The 21652-nt window shown below is 43.0% G+C and overlaps 1 protein-coding gene across 1 annotated transcript in view; it reads left to right on the forward strand.

Moving 5' to 3' along the window:
* TCF7L1 (transcription factor 7 like 1) overlaps positions 1 to 6411 on the forward strand; it is a 34820-nt gene extending 28409 nt beyond the window's left edge. Inside the window, exons 4-12 of the mRNA XM_072402902.1 lie at positions 1402 to 1485; positions 2660 to 2792; positions 2875 to 2977; positions 3058 to 3141; positions 3243 to 3383; positions 3978 to 4137; positions 4232 to 4339; positions 5096 to 5147; positions 5390 to 6411. Coding sequence (XP_072259003.1) covers positions 1402 to 1485; positions 2660 to 2792; positions 2875 to 2977; positions 3058 to 3141; positions 3243 to 3383; positions 3978 to 4137; positions 4232 to 4339; positions 5096 to 5147; positions 5390 to 5811 — 1287 coding nt within the window. The 3' untranslated portion in view covers positions 5812 to 6411. The remainder of the gene's footprint in view (positions 1 to 1401; positions 1486 to 2659; positions 2793 to 2874; positions 2978 to 3057; positions 3142 to 3242; positions 3384 to 3977; positions 4138 to 4231; positions 4340 to 5095; positions 5148 to 5389) is intronic.
* Positions 6412 to 21652: the final 15241 nt, after the last annotated feature.

Here is a 21652-nt window from a genome sequence, read left to right on the forward strand (position 1 = left end):
CTGCTTAAGTTCTGGAAATTGTCAGCAGGAACAATAAGGACGTTTCCTGCTGGATTCCAGTCACTCGACAGGCTCCTGAACCCTTTCCCTCCCCCCAGACACCCACACATTGTCTATAGGGAGCGAGCCTGCCACCCTGTGCCATGTCTGCTGTGGGCACAAAGAAACTTAAAAAGTTTTCCTAAAAGTTTCTGAAAAGATTTCTGGTGCTGTGAGTGTGCGGCCTCCTCCTGTGAATAGGACAAGGCCTCCAGTCTCTAGCTGCAGGCTGCTCGCTCACAGCTGGACCTTGTCTTGCTCTGTGTTGGTTTTACTGCCCCAGTTCCTTCTCCCATGTAAACATTCCCGGGATCCTCCAGGATTTATATCTGCCCATGCTGGCAGTTTCCTGCTCCCCCCCTCTGCCTGCACAAATCCCTAAATCCTCCCCAGCACTGGAGTATCTGGGGGAAGAGAAGGGGTCAGATTTCTTCCATTATGTTGGCTCAGAGGTTTCCAGCAAGTCCATTTGTCAAGTATATTCTGTCAAAAGAAAATAAATGTGGGAAGTGGTTTTATTATTTTCTGCTGTGTATGTTCTATAGATCATTTGAGTTTGAGTACCAGGCCGCTTAGTTGTATTCAATGTCACCGTAAAATGAAAATTTGTTTCAGTCCGCTCCGAACAGTTGGACCCTCAGATGGGTTTTCAGATTTCTAATTGTTCCAAATACAAAGCTCACCCCTAAAAAACAACAAAAAAATAAATATATTAAAATAATATGAAAATTAATTGTCCAAAGTGGTCTGATTTAGCTGGTAATTTCCAGGTCAAACCATGAAAATATAAAAGAGAATTTATAGAGACTGCATCGATTATTATCTGTATATAGAAAATGAATCGTCAAATGATTTCATTGTTTGCATTTCAATGATTAATTTACATGGATTTGTGTTTTTCTGCTGTGATGGGAAGGTTTTTTAGTAGTGCTCCCTGTATAGATCAAGTGTTTTCAGTGACCTATTCTGCAGATTGACTAATAAATGTTCAAATTTTGGAACTTTTTGAGTAAATCTTTTAGTAAAATGCTGAAAAGTTAGTGAAATGATCTACATTGTATCATTCGGAGTCGGCTTGTTGGTGCCACCTAGAGGCAAAGAGAAGTGTGGCAGCTGTTCAAGCATGAGAACCTTTTGGTGGTCACATTTAGAACATACAAACTACATGCTTCACATATGATGAGCAACATCTGGCCTCCCAGAAATGTGAATATAATAATAAAAGCTTATATATGTAATAATCATGTTCAGTTGTCTGCAGTGGGATTGTTGTTTGGGATGCCAGCTGTGTCCCCACCAAAGCGTTAAAATCTGATGATAACTTGTGGCATTGTTCTGACATTCATCTCCTTTACTTTGCAGTATCTACAGATGAAATGGCCTCTCCTCGATGCCCCAAGCACTGCTGGTTTGAAGGATGCAAGATCGCCATCACCTGCACACTTGGTAAGTTTGGTCTTGTTGTCTCCATGGTCTATAGAAAAGTCTATAAAAAAGCTTCTGGCTGATGGGATATTTAACAGACCAAAAGTTTCATATTTGGGGGAGGTTACAAGTCTGTTTAGCCTTTTTTTTTTTTTTTTTTTTACTCAACTTCAAAAAAATGGAATTTCAGGGAATTATAGCAATATACAGATGTAACTTGATCAGCTGCAAATTCTTCCACTTGGCCCCTTTATTTTTCATGTATGTGTTCAGGTTTCCATGCTGCGTAGGGGAATAGGGAAATAAAATCTCATTGTTTGCCCCTTGTAATGTTTATATAGTAAGAGCTGACAAGATCCACATGCAATTCATGCTCAGTCTTGCTGCACAACGTGCACACACGCATGCTTGCATAACTTTCCGCACTCACTCATGCTTGCATTTGTGTGCAGAATGTTTCCCGTCACACACGGGGCCGCCTTTGTTCCGGCTTTGTGTACCTGTATTAGCACCTGAATTCCTGTCTATTCAATAGGCATTAAGTCTTTCAGCACAGAGTTGAGCTGCTGCTTAATGTAGGAGGGGGTTCAATTCTTCGTGGGGAAGACTGATGGCCTGGGTGGGGCTCGGCCTACTTGGCGTCGGTCTCCCTAATGCTTCGAGCTCCTTAATGGGCATCTTCGGGGGAGAAGATCTGTGCAAATAAGAAGGGATTAGAATGATTGGTGAGGGGTGATTTATGGGTAGTTTGCTTGTTTTCACCTGTTCAGGTAAATGTCAGCTGCTTTCTGATTTACTAAAGGAATAATCTGTTCACTTGGCAACATTAATTATCCCCTTGTAAGAGATTTCATGCAGCTGATTTAATGTGGGGGCAATTTCTGTTAAGAATACTCAATCATGGGCTAGGAAATTCGGAACAAGATTTGCACAGTATTGGATAAATAAAGTCTGTAGTTCTTCTTATTGACTAAGTGAAATTTATCTTTTGTCAGGAAATAATTCATTTTGCTATATGAACAACTGATATTTCTTTATTAAATTAATCGCAATGTGTCCTGTGAATTAAATGCATGCTGTGTTATGTTGGCCCAATAGGCCTCAGGGTATGAAATAATGGTCCCACATAATCGATTTTTAGGGGGCACCCAGATTAAAGATGAATTGGCATTAACACAGTGATTCTTCTTCCTAGTCCAACAAGGTTCCAGTTGTTCAACATCCACATCATATGCATCCTTTAACGCCCCTCATCACCTACAGCCAGGACCGCTTCTCACCAGGCACCCCACCAGGACATTTGTCACCTGAAATAGACCCAAAGACCGGTAAGTTGCGGTGTCCTACAGATTCCAGCTTTCTTTTGGTTTTCGTATAGACGTGTTTTTAACTGGATGCTTTTGTGCACAGGAATCCCCCGTCCTCCTCATCCGTCAGAGCTGTCTCCATATTACCCTCTGTCTCCTGGAGCTGTAGGGCAGATTCCTCACCCTTTGGGATGGCTTGTTCCACAGTAAGTACTAGGACAGGCTTGGACTGTGTAATCTCATCCCATGTTGGACAGTTTGTTTAATGCTCTTTGTGTGTTTTCAGGCAAGGCCAGCCCATGTACTCCATTCCTCCGGGTGGATTCAGACATCCGTATCCTGCATTGGCCATGAACGCCTCAATGTCCAGGTATGGTGAACTGATAAGTTAAGCTGTTTCTCATTTTTTGGTTGATCCATGCCTTTGTTTTCTTGGTGCTAATGGTCAGTCTGTCTGCATTTTTCCTGCAGTCTGGTTTCCAGCCGTTTCTCCCCACATATGGTGCCTCCTCATCCTGGGTTGCATACCTCAGGGATCCCTCACCCTGCCATAGTCTCACCTGTTGTCAAACAGGAGCCGTCCTCTGGAAACCTCAGCCCAAATCTCAACTCGTAAGTGTTATTACCCCTTTGAAGGGAAACCACTGCAAAATGTCTCATGTACAGGTGATTTGTGCTGTATAAGATTAGATTCTGTTCATGGAGATCTGCCCACATTACAGGTAAAGGATCAATGATGGCCGAGCTGGAAATAATGTAGACAACTTGTTCTGGATTGCAAAGTCTTCATGCAATTTGTTCATTCCAGAACTTTGTTCTAGCAACCAGTTTCAAATCTAATAATTTCATTGGATAGAAAAGGTTAAAACCCTTGTCTGGGTTTTGCTCCATCTGTGTCTATTTGGTGTCATTTTCTGTCCGACACAAGAAATGGAGATCTTAGTGAGGGAGATTGCCCCTTACAGTTATGGATGGATATTGGTGTCTTGTATCTCAGACTGCAGTAGTCATTGTATCCTTGGATCTTCCCAACAATCGATAACGCTGGCGTGACTGCAGTCCAATGAGAAGTATGATAGGGCAGTGGCACCTGTAATATTGGTGGCTGTGTGAGGAGAGCAGAAAATCCTGCGATTTGAAATGAAAATATCAGGTTTGGTTGGAGTTCACCTTTTTAATTACTCTTGTTTCTTTTATTACCTGCAGGAAGCAGTCAGTTGCAATCAAGAAAGAAGAAGAAAAGAAGCCACACATTAAGAAGCCTTTAAATGCCTTCATGCTGTACATGAAAGAGATGAGAGCAAAGGTGGTTGCAGAATGCACGTTGAAAGAGAGCGCTGCCATCAACCAGATCCTTGGCCGCCGGGTGAGTGGAGTTTTTTTTTTAAAATAGCCACATTTATGTTTATTTTGACCAGCAGAATGTATTAAATGTAAGTCTGTCTGTTCTTTATCTGCAGTGGCACTCATTATCCCGAGAAGAACAGGCCAAGTACTATGAACTGGCAAGAAAAGAGAGGCAGCTTCACTCTCAGCTCTACCCGACATGGTCTGCAAGAGACAACTATGTAAGTGCACCGGACAAGTCTGACTTCTTACGTTCTACACTGTTTGGACAATTATCTCCAAATACAATCCATGACATTATAACTGTCCTTGTATGGGTCATATTGCTGCACTCCCAGAAAGAATCAAAGCTGAACTCCAGGCATATACACAAATAAATGCAGCTCTGTATTAAATAATACATTGTTGACATTTATTGGGATATTTATTTATTTGTTGGGATTTTGTAAATCCTGGTATTGACGCCTTGCAGTCCCTGTGCAGCGGCTCTCGGACTAGAGAAAACGGACGCAGGAAGCCAATTGGTTGTGCTGCAGTGCTCACATGCAAAGAAGAAACTTTCTGATAGGGAAGAGCAGTGTGACAGGTGCACTGGTCAGTCCTATCTTTTAATTCCCAGTCATTAGTGGGGTGGTGGATAAGACCTGTATGTGTAACGTAACTGAGGCTTTTCCCATCCGTCCTGTCAGGGCTGGGCTGTGCTGTATAGGTCAGGACTGGATGGACAGAAATCCAACCCTCATCAATATATGAAGCACTGTACATCTTGTGAAGGGGTACTCTCAGGTTGCCTTGTTACCATGAGACACATTTTACATTGGTAGGGTTTACTTTAAATAATCATGAAGCCAGCAGTGTATTGCGTTGTCTCCCCTTCTGTACTAATAGAATATTGTGCATTCTCTATCGCAATCACACTTATATTGTTTTAGTAACAAAAGATGTGGCCGATGTTCATTTTGCCTTTTATCTTCCAGGGAAAGAGAAAGAAGCGGAAGAGAGAGAAGCAATCGTCGCCAGAATCAGAAGGTAGATGCCGTTTTCTGCTTTGAACAAATTATGTGATGTAAAGATCATTCTTTGCTAATGTAGCCCATAGAGGGACAAGTCATGTGATCTTATGATGCAGTGATTGACATGAGACCTTGTCACTGTTCATTCTAAAACAATCTTCTTATAATCTGATAAATATCTTTGGGGGTCTGATATATACCATTATCTGTGAACTTACTGCATAAATAATAGGCCCTTTCTTTTTGTTTCTGTTGCAGTTTCTAAAGCAAAGAAGGTATGCATGCCTCACCTTCCTGCAGAGAAGTCGTGTGACAGCCCGGCCTCCTCTCATGGAGGCATGCTGGACTCTCCAGCCACACCTTCCGCTGCTCTGGCATCTCCTGCAGCCCCAGCGGCTACCCACTCTGAGCAGGCTCAGCCACTCTCGCTCACCACCAAGCCAGAAGCCAGAGCACAGTTGTCTCTCAGCCACTCTGCCGCCTTCCTGGCCTCCAAATCTCCTCCGTCCTCCAGCCTGTCAGGGCATCTGCCATCTCCTGTGGGATCTCCTCTGCTTTCTCGTCCCATCCCACTCACGTCCTCCATATTATCTCCGCCTGGTGTCTTCCCTTCGGCCTTGCAAGCTTTACCACTGCTGCAGGCACAACCTCTGTCTTTGGTGACCAAATCCAGTGACTGACGCGAGAGGATTCCTTATCCCAGGTAGCCAGGACCCAGACATATGAACGGAGTAGTCCCGGCAGACCCTGCACATACCCTGCTCTGCACTCTTACATATACAGCTTTGCAGATCTTCTGCACTGACTTATGTATATAAAATGCCCGGCCCTCGGGCCCCGGTCACCCTGGTCTGTGTTACATATATGAACAATGCTTCGTGGAAGTGGACATCACGACGTACTGGTGCATATGGAATTCCCTGCATTGGCCCTACAGGACATGAATGATTTCATGGGCCAATTATGATTGGACAAAGCAGTGGCAGGGATCTCCAGTGTTGCTCACAATTACTTGGTATGATGCAGGTGAACCAGGCTACTTTTCCGGGCTGTACCTCTCTTTCAACCACACCATACACCTGGCCGGAAACCCCAGACCCACACGGATTATTGGTCAATATTTGACCTGGCGGCTTTACCGTTGGTTCTGCTGATCTTGTTAAATCCTTTTTTCTGTATTTTTTAAATAAAATTTAAATGGGATGAATAGGAAAAAAAAATCCATGTAAATTGTACATAGAAATGTGCCCAGCTAGGGAAAATGGGCTATGCATGTTTGCTTTTATGGGGTGGGGGGGTGGGGTCTTTTTTATGTTCTGAAAGTTGGGTCTAATTTTTAAAGTCTGCTCATTGATATGCTATGGAGGCAGCCATTTTGTGGATTTAATTAATATCAGGAGAATGCAGGAAAGGAAATTGCAGCCATTGGTCAGTTCGTTTCTGGTCTTCAATAACTGTTGGATGTGGCCCATTCATATAAGAGGAACTGGTGGGAATGCTGTCCTGGGGCCTGGTAGCACTGCCAAACTAATGAAGAATGGACAATGTTAGGTTATGGTCAGACGTTGTGTCCTAATGGCCTAGTATTGGCACCAGCCAAGTTTCCTTCCCATTGCTGAGCTGGTACTATTGCTTGATACCCAGAAGCAATGCTGAGTGTAGGACAGTGACAACTGTACAGAGGTTTCTTGCCTTGCAGCTTGCTTTTTACGTGTCACATTAGTGTCTGCCTCCTGCATTGGATAGGAACCTCAGCTGCGACAGCCTCCTGCTCAAAATTTACAAATAAGTAATTCATCATGACCAGTAGTCAGCCTTTTATAAAATGATTTCTCAGCGTTGTCACTGTATCCCTGGGAATTGATAGGCTGAGCATTTATTCTCCTCCCACGATGGCCGTCTTGAGGTTGATGGTTCACATTCTGGACTGGAGGCTGCAGTCTTTACCTGGCATTCCCTGGGTTCAATACACCTATATATGTGTTTTTTGTTTTTTTTTTTCTCCCACTTGTGTGTTATTTTCCACCCTTTCTTCATTCCAGTCTTATCTCCGGTTTTATTATGTATTTTTTTTTTTGTTTCATGAAAAGAAAACTCTTGGAAAAAAATGTGACTTTTTGTAACAAAATAGAAAATATATTGTGTTTTAAAATAAAGATGTTTCAGTTCTTTTTTGGATCAGAAGGCAGACAAGAATCGTTTGGTATATTTCCAATGTCCTCATTTGAGGGAAGTTGCACCAGCTTAGTTTTCGGCTTCTGGCTCTGTGTCAGCCATCCATAACCTCATTGTAGAAGGTTGAAACCTGGACGGCACAGTGTGCGTATACATCATGGCAGATGACTTGTTACATTGCTCTCCTCCTAGTGCCACCATCTGCTCCGCCATCTTTTTCCTTGTGGCCATTGGGGGCTCCATTGATGTAACTCCTGCACATGCTTAGTGTGGTTGCCTCATCCCAGCACATCTTACTGCTTCTAGGAGTCTGATTGGCCCAGCACTGTTGCATTGTAGCCACGGAGGAGCCCATGTAAGCCTTGTGTAAGCTGACATGTCCATTCGATGCTTGTATAGGGATTTTTTTTACTAGGTCCCGGCTGCTAAATGGGGTGGTTTGTGGGAGAAGTGAGTACATACTGCTGGAGAGCGGTATTACTACTTAATTAGTAAGACTTGAAACACTGCAAACACTGCAGGTCAGGGACTTGCTTACTAATATACGGATGACAGCCCGTCGCGAACAACTAAAAAACATATGTGCAATGGCACCAAATGGGGTTGCATTCAGGACACCTGTAACAAATGGGCTTCTTTTTAACCCTTTTTTTAATCATAGGTAATTAATGCTGAGATGGTGTTGGCTAAGTGGAAAAAAATATTTGCATACTTTTCAAAATTTTATAGGATGTGGAGGATGTAAAAAAAAATTCTTTTAATATTACAGTAAAATACTAATAGTGATGCAGATCCCTCTACAGCCTAAAGGTGGCAGTCTTCTTCTGCAGTTCCCCCTTCCCCAGTGAAGCTGGGGTCTACTTGTGATCACCATCATAGCTGACATTGTGATCATATGATAGGGAAACTGTTTTTTAACCATATTTTAGAACTAAGCTATCTGTCACGGCTGGGAGAGCCAGCACCTGTGCAAAATATCAGCTTTCTCTTACAAATGGGGAAGGGTATAAGCCCAGCAAGAGTCATAAGGGATGTTTTAGGATTGTGGGGGTGGAAAGGGGTTAATAGGACGTGTGAGGCTTTGTTAATATTGTTAGAAAGATGATTGAGCCGACCACAAAATATGCTGAAAGTCATTGTTAATGAAGATCGCAGAGATGACCAATTTGGTGAATACACAGATTTATCGTGTAGTGATAAAGGAGTCTCTATGACATGCAGAAAATAAATGTTGCCTCCTTTTTTGAACTCTACTGCCGAGTTGCTGACAGTGATGTGTTATAATGCATAGATTATGCCCGACTGGCACCCCCTGCAAGCGCCACTGTAAGGGTGCAAATACTTAAATTTACGGTTGCTTTTGCTGGAAAGGTCAGCTAAGGTTAATGCATGTGCTGTAATGCAGCAGCTGCAAGGTATGGATTGGAACATACAGGTTTCCAAAAAAATTGCAAAAAGTTATTCTATTGAATACAGACACTAAAACACATTTTTTTTTAGACAATAGACAAAAACTTTAACCCCATCTGCTCGTGGTTGAATAAAGCCGTCCTTATTTGGCTTTATAAATTTCAGCAATTTTGAGTCAGATATGACTGTAATTGTCCTGTGAAGGGGTAACTTGAAAGATTTGGGGTTTTGCACTTTTTGCAGATCAGTCCTTTTTATTTGCTGTTGTCAGCAAAATATTGAATATGTAAAAATACATGTACAAATACATTTGTACCAAAAACATGTACTGAGTGAAGGGGAGCCAGAGGAAGGCTTTGTGATTAGATCTGCAAGAATCAAGGAAATGAAAAAATAGGTATAACTTCTGCTAGACAAACCAAAGATGGAAATAAAGAACTACAGAGAAGCGGGTCAAGGAAAAAAAAACTATGGTGGATTTTAAGAACATACCAGTAGGTGTGCTTAAAGGAAATTTTTACAAGAATAAAATCGTACAAACCAATTTATAAAAATTCTGTTAAAATATCCTCCAATCACCCAAAAACTTTAAGCTACTTGTCTACTATTGAGAATGCCCCCATGGTGCCTTCAAATAACTGACCCATCCTAGCACGGACTCCACAAGACCTCTGAAGGTGTCCTGTGGTATCTGGCACCAAGATATTAGCAGCAAATCTTTTAACTCACACAGTCTTTGCCGGCCTGCCTTTTTCCCATAATGCACCTTGTTGCCTTGGCTGGCCTGTGTTCGGCCCATAATGCACCTTGCTGGTTTGGCCGGCCTGCCTTTCCATAATGCACCCTGCTGCCATTTCTTTCTCGGGTAAATGATGAATTACCACCTCCCTAACACACTTGTAGACACTAACCACTGCATACCAGGAACACTCCACAAGACCGGCCACTTTGAAAGTGCTCTGACCCATCGTCCAACCTATCCAATTTTTTTCCCTTGTCAGGTTTGCTTATCTGAACATTTGTCAATTTTTTTTATGCTTCCAACTCATCACTTCCAGGAATGGACTTTTAATTTGCTGCCCATTTTATGATCTCCCCTCTTGCCAGGGGCTATTGTAACCAGACCATCATCACTTCACTAATCAGGGGACTATTTCTTTATGCGGTCTTATATTGTGTCCGTATTTCTTGTTATAATTGGACCTAAAACACTAGTGACTTCTCATCTTGTCATAAACCATCGTGGGGATGGTGCTGGCTAACCATTGTACAGGTTCTGAGGGGTTTTGCAGAGTGAAGATTTTTTGCTTCTTTCCATCCCATTCACTGCCATGTGAAGTAAAAAATAGAAACATTGGACCACAGAATACAATTGCATTGGGCCAGTGCCACAAGCCAAGATAATAGACTGGCATGTAATATGAGTTCAGAAGGGTTTTTGGGGATTTTCATACCAGCTCCTCGTGTTTCTTTTCTTACTGACAACTCCATTTATTGATTCTTTGTAAGCAACAGCTTTAGCAATTTGTGGTGTGTGGTGATATTACAAACGTTGCTTCCTGGTCTTAAATCCTCTGCTAGTGATTTGTCTTCTGTTTATTGCTTACATTTATCAGTGTTGGATTTCCATGCTGCCAGCTCAAGGTGGGTGGTGGTTTGGTTGAACTAATAGATCAACACTGGATCCAGGTAAAAACCTCCATTTGTTATTGAGCAGAGTCAGCATATTGCAAGATCAGATCCCCGGTACAACAGGTTTGCTCTCAAGACAATAAACCAGGGTTTCCAATAGGAATTGTTTGTGATGACGGTTTCTATACTTCCTTATTATAGCTTTGTATAAGGCCCGCTGTGAATGATAAAAAAGAAACATAGTGATTGTCATCACAATGCAGGGCAGCAAGGCTTGCGATGTTTGGCTTGTCATAAAGGAGATGGGGGTTCCTACTGTCATGGAAAGGTTACAGTGTGCTGATAAAAGGAAAAGGTTATTGAGTGAGGAGGCTTCTGCTTGCAGGTAGTGGTAGAGAAGCTGCACAAGAGGGTAGCTGGATCTGATAGGGAGATGATGGAGTACAGAACCAGGGATCAGAAAGGTAATTTTGAAAGGGACCACAAACCTTCCATAGGAGTCTCCATAGGACTCTTCATAGCACTGAGCAAACATGGGCCCTGCTCAGAAATGTTGGGGAAGCGTCTCCGTGTCTTTAACAAGTGGCTCGGCTATCTCGATGGATAATGGACAAGTGGGCTTGGAACTAGGTTACAGTACAGTATGACTGAACCACTTTAAAAGGGAGGATGTCATATGTGTTATAGACATGACAAATGTTGACAGAAGAACGTGATGATGGGTTGGTGTGATGGGTCCACTGTTATTGTCAGCTTCCCTGGATGCAGATGTGTAGAAGTGACTGAGAGGCAAAGCCTGATCTTCATGACAGTACATACGTCAAAAATAGAAAGCCCAGGAAGGGCTTGATGAAACTGGTGCAAAGAAAATTAGAACACAAGAACCAATCAGTACTGGAGGAAGGGTCCAAAATTGAACTGAAATAGAAAAGATGTTTGACCCAAAGCCAGGTAACCCACTTGGACTTTCCCCCACTGCTGTACATACATAGAGTAGACGGTACTGAATGATCTGCAATAGTTCTTCCCAATCTAAGAAGAAAGGAACCTCTATTGAAGCTTAAAAAGGGGACCCCAGACTGCACGAGTAATAAAAAAAAAAATCACCTGGCCTACTAAATATCCTTTATTATTTGCCTCCTTTTAGCCATTAGTTCTATCACTCATTGCTAACAGCTCCTCCTGACCCATACAACGGGGTACACAAAGGGACACATTACAAGGACTTTCACAGAAATAGGGTGCACACGGTGCGTGCCAAGACATTGGCCCACTCTTGTCACTCTTGTAATTTTGTTTTTCCACTGTTAGCGAGGAACATCATAGGAGAGAAGCTAAAAATATTCATTTCTGGTGTGTAACAGCTAATTTTTATAAACTTAATCCTAGATATGAGAATACAAAAGGATGATTTTTGGGTTGCCTTGAGTTTTAAGAAAGTTGTGAAATTTTGTCTTATTTGCTTTATGTTTTTCTTTTTGTGGTCTGTGAAGTTTCAGGTCATCGTGATTGCCACTTCTGGATAAACAGTGGCTGCTTTGGATTTTCAGCAGAATCTCATGGGAATCCATGGTGTCTCCAGCGTAACAACCTTCTTACCCCTCCTTCGTATGATGAGCTGTTTAATTCCTGCTAATTGAAATGGCTAATGATGTCCCCGGTGCCCCTTCTTACAGAGCAGGCTGGGGTTAATTGGGCTTATTCATTTATACACATCATAGAATCCTGGGAGCAGCTGCTGCACATGAGCTAGGGAGACCTAGATTTCTGCATTGCATGCAGCATGAGCATTCTATAGATACACAAAGATACCGGACTATGAGGGGCACAGCTGTGATCAGGATACAGAAGCTTTGGGGGGGCTGAGCTATGATATTATGTCCACAGAGCCAGCATCAAATGCTAAGCAGTGAGTGGGGGTGCTGTCACTTTAAGGCTATCACCCAACAAGTAACAGGAAACACTACATGAAGAATACATGGGGGTATATACTTCAAATGTTGCCCCTCTATTATTCCACTGAAAGATGCATCTTCTTGTTTTTAATGTATCACTCCAACACACACAAACTTCCTAAGCAATACTTTACACCCCTTTTAATTTCTGAGGAATTGGTCTGCAGTGCCCCCATCTGGTGATATAAAGTTTCAGCATTTCTGGTAATTTTACATTAAATATTATAAATATAATATTAAAAATATATTAATATTATTAAAAAACATTAAATATTTAGCTTAGAGTAAATTAGTTAGAGCTAGACATGAAAGATTGTCATATTCCACAACTGTGTTTTGTAAAGTGTCCACTTTCTGAAACTAAAGAGTGTTCTCAATTTTTGACATTATTTGATTTATAAAACGCCATTGTTTTTTGTCATGCTGTACATGAAACACAACGTGGATGTCACACTCAGAATTACCGCCGGGGTGGTGGGGTGTGTGTGTTAAGAAATTTTTTTCAGGTTTGCCGCATCACTCAGGTTCTCCCATGATAGTCTATCTTCTCCTTACTATATCAGACCCAATGCTAAAATAACATAAAGCAAAACAAAAGGAAAATAACCTAGCTATTGTGAGCTTACAATCTAATGCCCTGTACATAACACAAAACATGTTGGCTCTCAGAAGCAGCCTGCCATGTGATTGGCTGAGTCCTCCACCAATTGGGCACAAGTTGGGACATTGCAGGGAGGCAGAGGGGTGCCAGAGCTGAAACTCTTTGCATTCCAGCAGCTGATAGTGAGGATTAAAAAAGAAGTGTTAGGCTAAGTGAATCTATCCCCGGCCTCATTGGGGAGAGGGAGAGAGAGAAAGATGGTTTTACTGATACTCAATGCGTCTTAAGCTGCGTACACACTTCCAATTTTTATCGTTCAAAACGAACGAACGACGAACGATCGATTGGGCAAAAATCCTTCGTAAAAAAAGTAACCAACGACGCCGACGAACGAGGAAAGTCATTGGAAACGAACGACCGGACCGGCGGATCGGATTGGACGACGATCGTTGAACATCGTTCGTGTGTACGGTCGTTCGTTGATCGTCCATGGTCTGAGCATGCGTAATGAACGAACGTTCGTTCACTTTCCTGTCGTGCACATAGTTCCTCTATCGCTCAAACGATCGAGTCTATTGTGTGTACAATATCTACGAACGATCGTGTCGTTATCTCTATGTGCAGGATCGGTGCTATACGATCGTTCGTAGATATCGTGCAGGATCGTTCGTCGTTCGTTTTCCAACGATAATAATTGGAAGTGTGTACGTAGCTTTAGTTTCCTGTTCATAAAGCAGTGAATCTGACATTCACTTAAATATTCTCTGGTGAGTTTTCCTGGGAAGTGATTGATTCCCCATTGAAACATGTTTTGGTGAATGTCAAATACACTGTTTATGCATTGTGCCATACATTTTAAACACCCAAGTAATGTTTCTTTGATGCCTTCTTTTCATTAAAAAAAAACAGAATTGTTTTGGAAAATCACCTAAAACTTAACTTAAAAATTATACGCATGTGCTGCGTTTAGAGCCAAATAAAAAAGGTACACAGTGCTATCGTATGAAAAAACAATGTACCTTTCAGGTATTTACTACTGCAATATCTACTCCAAGCTGTGGGTTAAAGTGGAACTAAACCCTTACTTTAAAAACTTGTGACCAGGAAGGTCCTTTATTGCAAGAGGGATAGGTGATGTCCCTTCTGATATAAGATACCCTTACCTGCTTGCTTGCAATTTCCTCATTACACTCACTTGTTTCTATTCCGTTATAGATGACATCTTCCTATTTCTTCTCATCTCCAGTTTTTTGCTATATTGATTGGGGCATGCATACGAGTTCATTCTGTCCAAGCAGACCCAGGCGATACTGGGAAACCCGGCATATCCCAGCATAGTACACTGAGCTGCGTATGCAAAACACAGCAATTATTAATATTTTAAGAAGATAGTAACATAGTAAGTCAGGTTGAAAAAAGTCCAGATCCATCAAAAAAGTCCTTCAAGTTTAACCCCTAAGGAAATTTGCTCCAACAGGAAAAAAACTTCCTTGCTGATTCCATGAGACAATCGGATGTTCCCTGGATCAGCGGTCCCTGTTATCTTTAGGTTAAAGCTTTAATTCCCAGTGATTTTGTGTGCTTCTAGAAATCATCCAGCTTTTTCTTGAAGCAATCAACAGAACTTGTTGAAACTACTTCCTCAGGGAGCCGATTCCACATTCCATATGTGGTGTGACCAATGCTTTGTACAGGGGCAGGATTATGTCTCCATCTCTGCAGTCTATTCCTCTTTAAATACAAGAAAGTACTTTACTAGCTTTAGATATTACAACTTGGCATTGAATGCTGGTATTAGGTCTATGATCTACCAGAACCCCCAGTAATCAGGCAGATAAGTATGTTATACTGCAGAGGGGACAACTCCTGTTCCTCTTGCATCTTCCTCTTATATTGAACCTGCCTGATCACATCTATCTTTGTGAAACTTTAGCTCTGCTTTAGGGCTTTTCATACACTGATTGGTAATTGACCTTCTGAACATTCACACAAAGGTGTGTAATATATCCATGTGTACTGCCTAGGTTGGTTAAACTCAAGCATGTGCATCCAAATTGGCCAGCAGACCCAAAACAAGATCCATATTTTATTTTAGCTTCAATGTTGCACAGTTGTATCTGCCCTTTTGGGTTAAAGTTGCCTACTTTGATTTCACAGCCTCTCACAATGTACTTTAGAAGCTGCAGGAGGTTAGATAGCGCCCACTAAAGGACAACCAGACTCATCTACAACAGTGTTGGGCAGATAGCACTCTGCTTAAGAATGCTGTGTGTACTTTCAGTTTTGGTTCTGGAATGCATAGAGTTTGGGACCTGGAACCCACCTCCTACAGGTGCCCAACAGACTCAACCTGGAAGACACTAAGTGCCAGTGGGTCACATGCAGCTTCAAGTGCCCAGTAATCTATTCTTTCCATACCCAGCCTGACTATCCCAGGCCCACGCCTTTCATTTATTGGATTTCAGACCTTTTAATAATTTTTTTTAAATCAATATTTTTTACACATTTACTAGCACTTATAGGGAGGGTGCCCTTTGTTTTCTAAATGTTTTTTTATCTCAGAATAGGCCAACCATAGCCAACCAAAATAATAGATTGAAAATGACTCACTCACAGCTTCCATATACAACATAACATGCAGCAATCCTGCCACCTAGTGCCCCATTACGGTAGTGTTTGCAACATATTTCTGAAACATTTAAAAATTTTCGTATTCTCAACAAAATAAAGTCATGTACTCATTTGAAAGTGAATATTCTGGGTCTGAACCCAAACAGGGTTTACTATTTTGCATTACTTTCATGCAACAGTACACTGGAGGAAACAACAAGCACCAGAAAAAAAATGGAGGCCGAGACAGCGCGAGACTCAGTGGGCTCGGTTTGTGAACGGATGGAGGGCCTGACATTGGTAAGTAATTTTCCAAAAAAATTCCTTCCTGATCCCATGGGGTCGCTTTTCCTCTTGTGGTCCTATGCATGGAGGTTGAATACAGTCCCATGAATGTTAAACCTTATAATAATATTTGCAACTGCTGTCATATGAACATTGAGCTCCTTGGAGGTGCACTTATGGCTTTTACATTCCTTGTCTATAATTTTTTTTTCTAATCTTCTTGGACTTCGCTTTCCTTTGCTTTCTCTGATCCATGTTCATTGGGGGACAGATGGTGACACCAACAAGCAATGACAGTTTTTCTCTATTTTAATAGGAAAATTGGAGTCATGTGATACCAATAAATGAAAATAGCTAGTTTGAAAAAGTCACTCTATTATTAATGATCTTTCCTATGGGTACCAACAAATGTATCCAGGACATTTTATAATATCTAGATAGAATAAGCAACATGTTATCCCTTTTCACATGTGCTTTGCTTTACTCAATGACATAATTGCTTTTATTTTAAAACTTTCTAGGAGTCACACAGCACTTTTTTCAATGCATGTAGCACACAGCCACCTTTGAGTACTTCAAGTGGAAATAACTATCGGGAGTGGGAGTTTGTTTGTAGGTGTAAAGCCAGCTCAGGTGTTACCACTCCATCTGCAGATCCTCTGTTTAGCAGCTTGTGGCACCTCTAGCATCCCTTTAGTCATACTAATTTTGTCAATATCTGCATCCCCGGCACACTGTGTGCAACTGGAAAGGATCAGAAAGTGTGTCCTGCAGCCAATGAGTGGATTAGTTCCCGGTCATGACCCTGTCCTTTTAATAGCTGATGTAGCTATTTAAGCTCTTCAGTTCCAGGCTCTGGTTGTTGGATTTTCAGCATGTTATCTGCTATTCTGTCCGGTGTGCTATTGTTTCTATTATTCTGGATTTTGACCTATATGAACTCGACCTTGACTTTGCCTGTGATTGCTGCCTGCCCTGACCTAAGCCCGTTCTACTCCTCCTTGACTTGTTTCAGTAACACTAGTTTTTCCTACACTGAATTCATTTGATCCTTGACACCCCTGCTTGGAAGAGCCTGAAGACTTGACTTGTTGACCTCCTTACAGCAAAGAAGTCCAATGATCACCAGAGTCATTGGCCCATCACTCCTTGCAGGGTGCTCTGGTGAGGAAGCCACTTAAAATTCTCTGCCTCAGGTAAAACCCATGCCAGCTGCAGGGGGGTGACCTGTAACATCAAGTTTTTCAATCAGTGGTAGTTGGAGACTCCATAAAGCCGTTTTGTAAGTACCCCCCCCCTCCCCCCACCTTCAGAGTCCAAGAAAGGTACTCACATTTAGGTATGAAAAGCAGGAGCTCCAAAATTGTGTGGCAGACACAATTAGAAATACCATTATTGTAATGTACAGGGGTTATGCCTTCAGAAAATATATCAAGTTTCAGGTGGTTAAGTCATCCTCAGGCCTTAAATGTGATTTTTAATGTGTGAACAAAAAGCTTTGGAAGCAAAAGAAAAATTACAATTATAAATACAAAGTTGCTCCAGTTTGTGCCCATTGTATGTAGCCGGGGTTAAGCTTTAACCTAAATCCATAATCAATGGACATTGCTCAGAGTAAGCTGCCTAGTAATGGCGTCTGTGTGCAGGAATTTATAACATCAGGCAAAGCCAATCCTGAGCCTGACAGTTCTGCACACCAAAATCAGAAAAAAAATCCTCTATAGAATAATCAGCAGAACTGCTCAATGTACTATGAACAGAAACTTCTAGAAACCCATCAATGTGCACTGAGACAGACATCAGCCAATCAGCTTTAAAGCAGAACTAAACTAAAAAATAGCAAATGTAGGGATTTGAGAAGATAAGGATATTGATAGCTACGAATTTCAGTAGGTAATCTCACGTAGTCTAGGACGATGGGGTTCCAAGAGGTAAAAAATCTAGGAGGTAGAGATTGTGGCAAGGAGTCTGTGGGGGTTTCAAGAAGTAGGGGAAGGAAGGAGTTAAGGATGTAGGAATTCTGGGAAGTAAGTAGTCTAGAAAGTAGGGATTCCAGGAGGTGAGAAGTCTAGGAGGCAGAGATTTGGGGGTGGGGGTGGGGGGTTAAGGAGCCTAGAAAGCAGATATTCTGGAAGGTAAGGAGTATGGTGACTAGGGGTTTCAGGAAGTAGGGAGGTTAACAGTCTAGAATATAGAGATTCTAAGAGGTAAATAGCCTAGAAGGAGGAATTAATTTCATGAAGTAGGGATTCTGGGAGACTAGGTAATAAATATGATAAAAGTTGAAGTTTCCATATTATAGGGATTGTGGTAGGTAGTGATTCCAAGGTACAGGGATTCTAGTAGGTAGTGATTCCCGAATGCAGGGATTGCAGTGGGTAGTGATTCCCGAATGCAGGGATTTGTGGTAGGTAGTGATTCCTAGAAGTAGGGATTGCAGTAGGTAGTGATTCCCAGATGTCGGGATTGTGGTAGGTAGTGATTCCCGGATACAGAAATAGCAGTGGGTAGTGATTCCCGGATAGAGGGATTGCCCGAGGTAGTGATTCCTGGATACAGAGATTGCAGTAGGTAGTGATTCCCGGATGTAAGGATTGTGATAGGTAGTGATTTCCAGAGGCAGGGATTGCGGTGGGTAGTGATTGCCGGATGCGGGGATTGCCAGAGGTAGTGATTCCCGGGTGTGGAGATTGCCGTAGGTAGTAATTCCCAGATCCAGGGTTTGCAGAGGGTGGTGATTCCCAGGTGTAAGGATTGCGGGAGGTAGTGATGTGATTCCCGGATGCAGGGATTGCAGTAGGTAGTGATTCCTGGATGCAGGGATTGCAGGAGGTAGTGATTCCCATATGCTGGGATTTGGGTAGGTAGTGATTCCCGGATGCAAGAAATGCGGTAGGTAGTGATTCTTGGATGTAGGAATTGCAGTAGGTAGTGATTCCCAGATGTAGTGATTGGGGTAGATAGAGATTCCCCGAAGCAGGGATTGCGGTAAGTAGGTTCGGGGATGCAGGGATAGCGGTAGGTAATGATTAAATGATGAAGGGATAGCGGTAGGTAGTGATTCCTGGATGTAGGGATTGAAGGAGTTAGTGATGTGATTCCCAGATCCAAGGATAGCTGTAGGTAGTGATTTCCGGATGCAGGGATAGCAGTAGGTAGTGATTCCCAGATGTTGGGATTGCAGGAGGTAGGGATTCCTGGATGCAGGGACTGCGGTAGGTAGGGATTCTCGGATGTGGGGATTGCGTAAGGTAGGGATTCCTGGACGCAGGGACTGCAGTAGGTAGTGATTCCTGGATGCAGGGATTGCGAGAGGTAGTGAATTTTAGATGTAGGGATTGCAGTAAGTAGTGGTTCCCTGATATACTGATTGCAGTATGTAGTGATTCCCGGATGCAGGTATTGCGGTAGGTAGTGATTCCTGAATGTATGGATTACGGATGTAGGGTAGTAGTGATTACTGGATGCAGGGACTGCGGTAGGTAGTGATTCCCGGATGAAGGGATTGCAGTAGGTAGTGATTCCCAGATGTAGGGATTGCGGGAGGTGGTGATTCCCAGAAGAATAGATTGCGGGATATAGTGATTCACGGATGCAGGGATATCGGTAGGTAGTGATTCCCGGATGTTGGTATTCTGGTAGGTAGTGATTCCCGGATACAGAGATAGCGGTGGGTAGTGATTCCCAGATGTAGGGATCGCCGGAGTAGGTGATTCCCGGATACAGGGATTGCCAGAGGTAGTGATTTCCAGAGGCAGGGATTGCAGGAGGTAGTGATGTGATTCCCAGATGCAGACAGAGCAGTAGGTAGTGACTACCTGATGCAGGGATAGCGGTGGATAGTGATTCCCGGATTTAGGGATTGCGAGAGGTAGTGATGTGATTCACAGATGCAGGGATAGCGGTAGGTAGTGATTCCCGGATGCAGGGAGAGCTATAGGTAGTGATTCTCAGGTGTAGGGAGATAGTGATTTCTGGATGTAGGAATTGCAGGAGGTAGTGATTCCAGGATGCAGGGATAGCAGTAGGTAATGATTCCCAGATGTAGGGATTGAAGGAGGTAGTGATGTGATTCCCAGATGCAGGGATAGCTGTAGGTAGGGATTCCCGGATGTAGGGCTTGCGGGAGGTAGTGATTCCCAGATGCAGGGACTGCGGTTGGTAGTGATTCCTGAATGCTGGGATCGTGGTAGGTAGTGATTCCCGGATGCAGGGATTGCAGTACGTAGTGATTCCCGGATGCAGAATTTGCAGTAGGTAGTGATTCCAGAAATGTGGGGATTGCGGTAGGTAGTGATTCCCAGATGTAGGGATTGCAGAATGTAGTGATTCCCGGATGTTGGGATTGTGGTAGGTAGTGACTTTTGGATACAGGGATAGAAGTGAGTAGTGATTCCCGGATGTAGGGATAGCCGGACGTAGTGATTCCTGGATTCAGGGATTGCCAGAGGTAGTGATTTCCAGAGGGAGGGATTGCGGTGGGTAGTGATTCCCGGATGAAGGGTTTGCAAGAGGTAGTGATTCCCAGATGTAGAGATTGCAGTGGGTGTTTCCCAAGTGTAGGGATTGCAGGAGGTAGTGATGTGATTCCAGGATGCAGGGACTGCGGTTGGAAGTGATTTCCGGATGATGGGATAGTGGTAGGTAGTGATTCCCGGAAGCAGGGATTGCAGTAGGTAGTGATTCCCGGATGTAAGGATTACGGTAGGTGATGATTCCCGCATGTAGAGATTGCGGAAGGTAGTGATTCCTGGATGCAAGGATAATGGTAGTGATTCCCAAATTTAGAGATGTAGGGAGGTAGTGGTTTCTGGATGCAGGGACAGCAGTAGGTAGCAATTCCCAGATGTAGGGAGGTATTAAGTTCAGGATGCAGGGATGCAGGGAGATGGTGATTCCGGATGCAGGGATTGCAGTAGGCAGTGATTCCCAGATATAGGGAATGCAGTGGCTAGTGATTCCCTGATCCCAGGATTTGGGTAGGTAGTGATTCCCGAATGTAGGAATTGCAGTAGGTAGTGATTCCCGGATTAACGGCTTGTGGTAGGTAGTGATTCCGGGATGAAGGGATAGTGGTAGATAGTGACTCCCAGATGTAGGAATTGCAGGAGATAGTGATGTGATTCCCAGATGCAGGCATAGCAGTAGGTAGTGATTACCTGATGCAGGGATACCGGTAGATAGTGATTCCGGGATGTAGGGATTGCGAGAGGTAGTGATGTGATTCACAGATGCAGGGATAGCGGTAGGTAGTGATTCCCGGATGCAGGGAGAGCTATAAGTAGTGATTCTCGGATGTAGGGAGATAGTGATTTCTGGATGTAGGAATTGTAGGAGGTAGTGATGTGATTCCTAGATGCAAGGATAGTTGTAGGTAGTGATTCCAGGATGCAGGGATAGCAGTGGGTAATGATTCCCAGATGTAGGGATTGAAAGAGGTAGTGATGTGATTCCCAGATGCAGGGATAGCTGTAGGTAGGGATTCCCGGATGTAGGGATTGCGGGAGGTAGTGATTTCTGGATGCATGGACTGCGGTAGGTAGTAATTCTGGGATGCAGAGATTGCAATAGGTAGAGAATCCCAGACGCAGGGACGGCGGTTGGTAGTGATTCCTGATTACTGGAATAGTGGTAGGTAGTGATTACCGGATGCAGGGATTGCAGTACGCAGTGATTCCCGAATGCAGAATTTGCAGTAGGTAGTGATTCTGGAAATCTGGGGATTGCGGTAGGTAGTGATTCCCAGATGTAGGGATTGCAGAATGTAGGGATTCCCGGATGTTGGGTTTGTGGTAGGTAGTGACTTTTGGATACAGGGATAGATTTGGGTAGTGATTCCCGGATGTAGGGATA

The sequence above is a fragment of the Pyxicephalus adspersus genome, chromosome 2, assembly GCF_032062135.1.
Source record: "Pyxicephalus adspersus chromosome 2, UCB_Pads_2.0, whole genome shotgun sequence".
Classification (NCBI taxonomy): domain Eukaryota; kingdom Metazoa; phylum Chordata; class Amphibia; order Anura; family Pyxicephalidae; genus Pyxicephalus; species Pyxicephalus adspersus.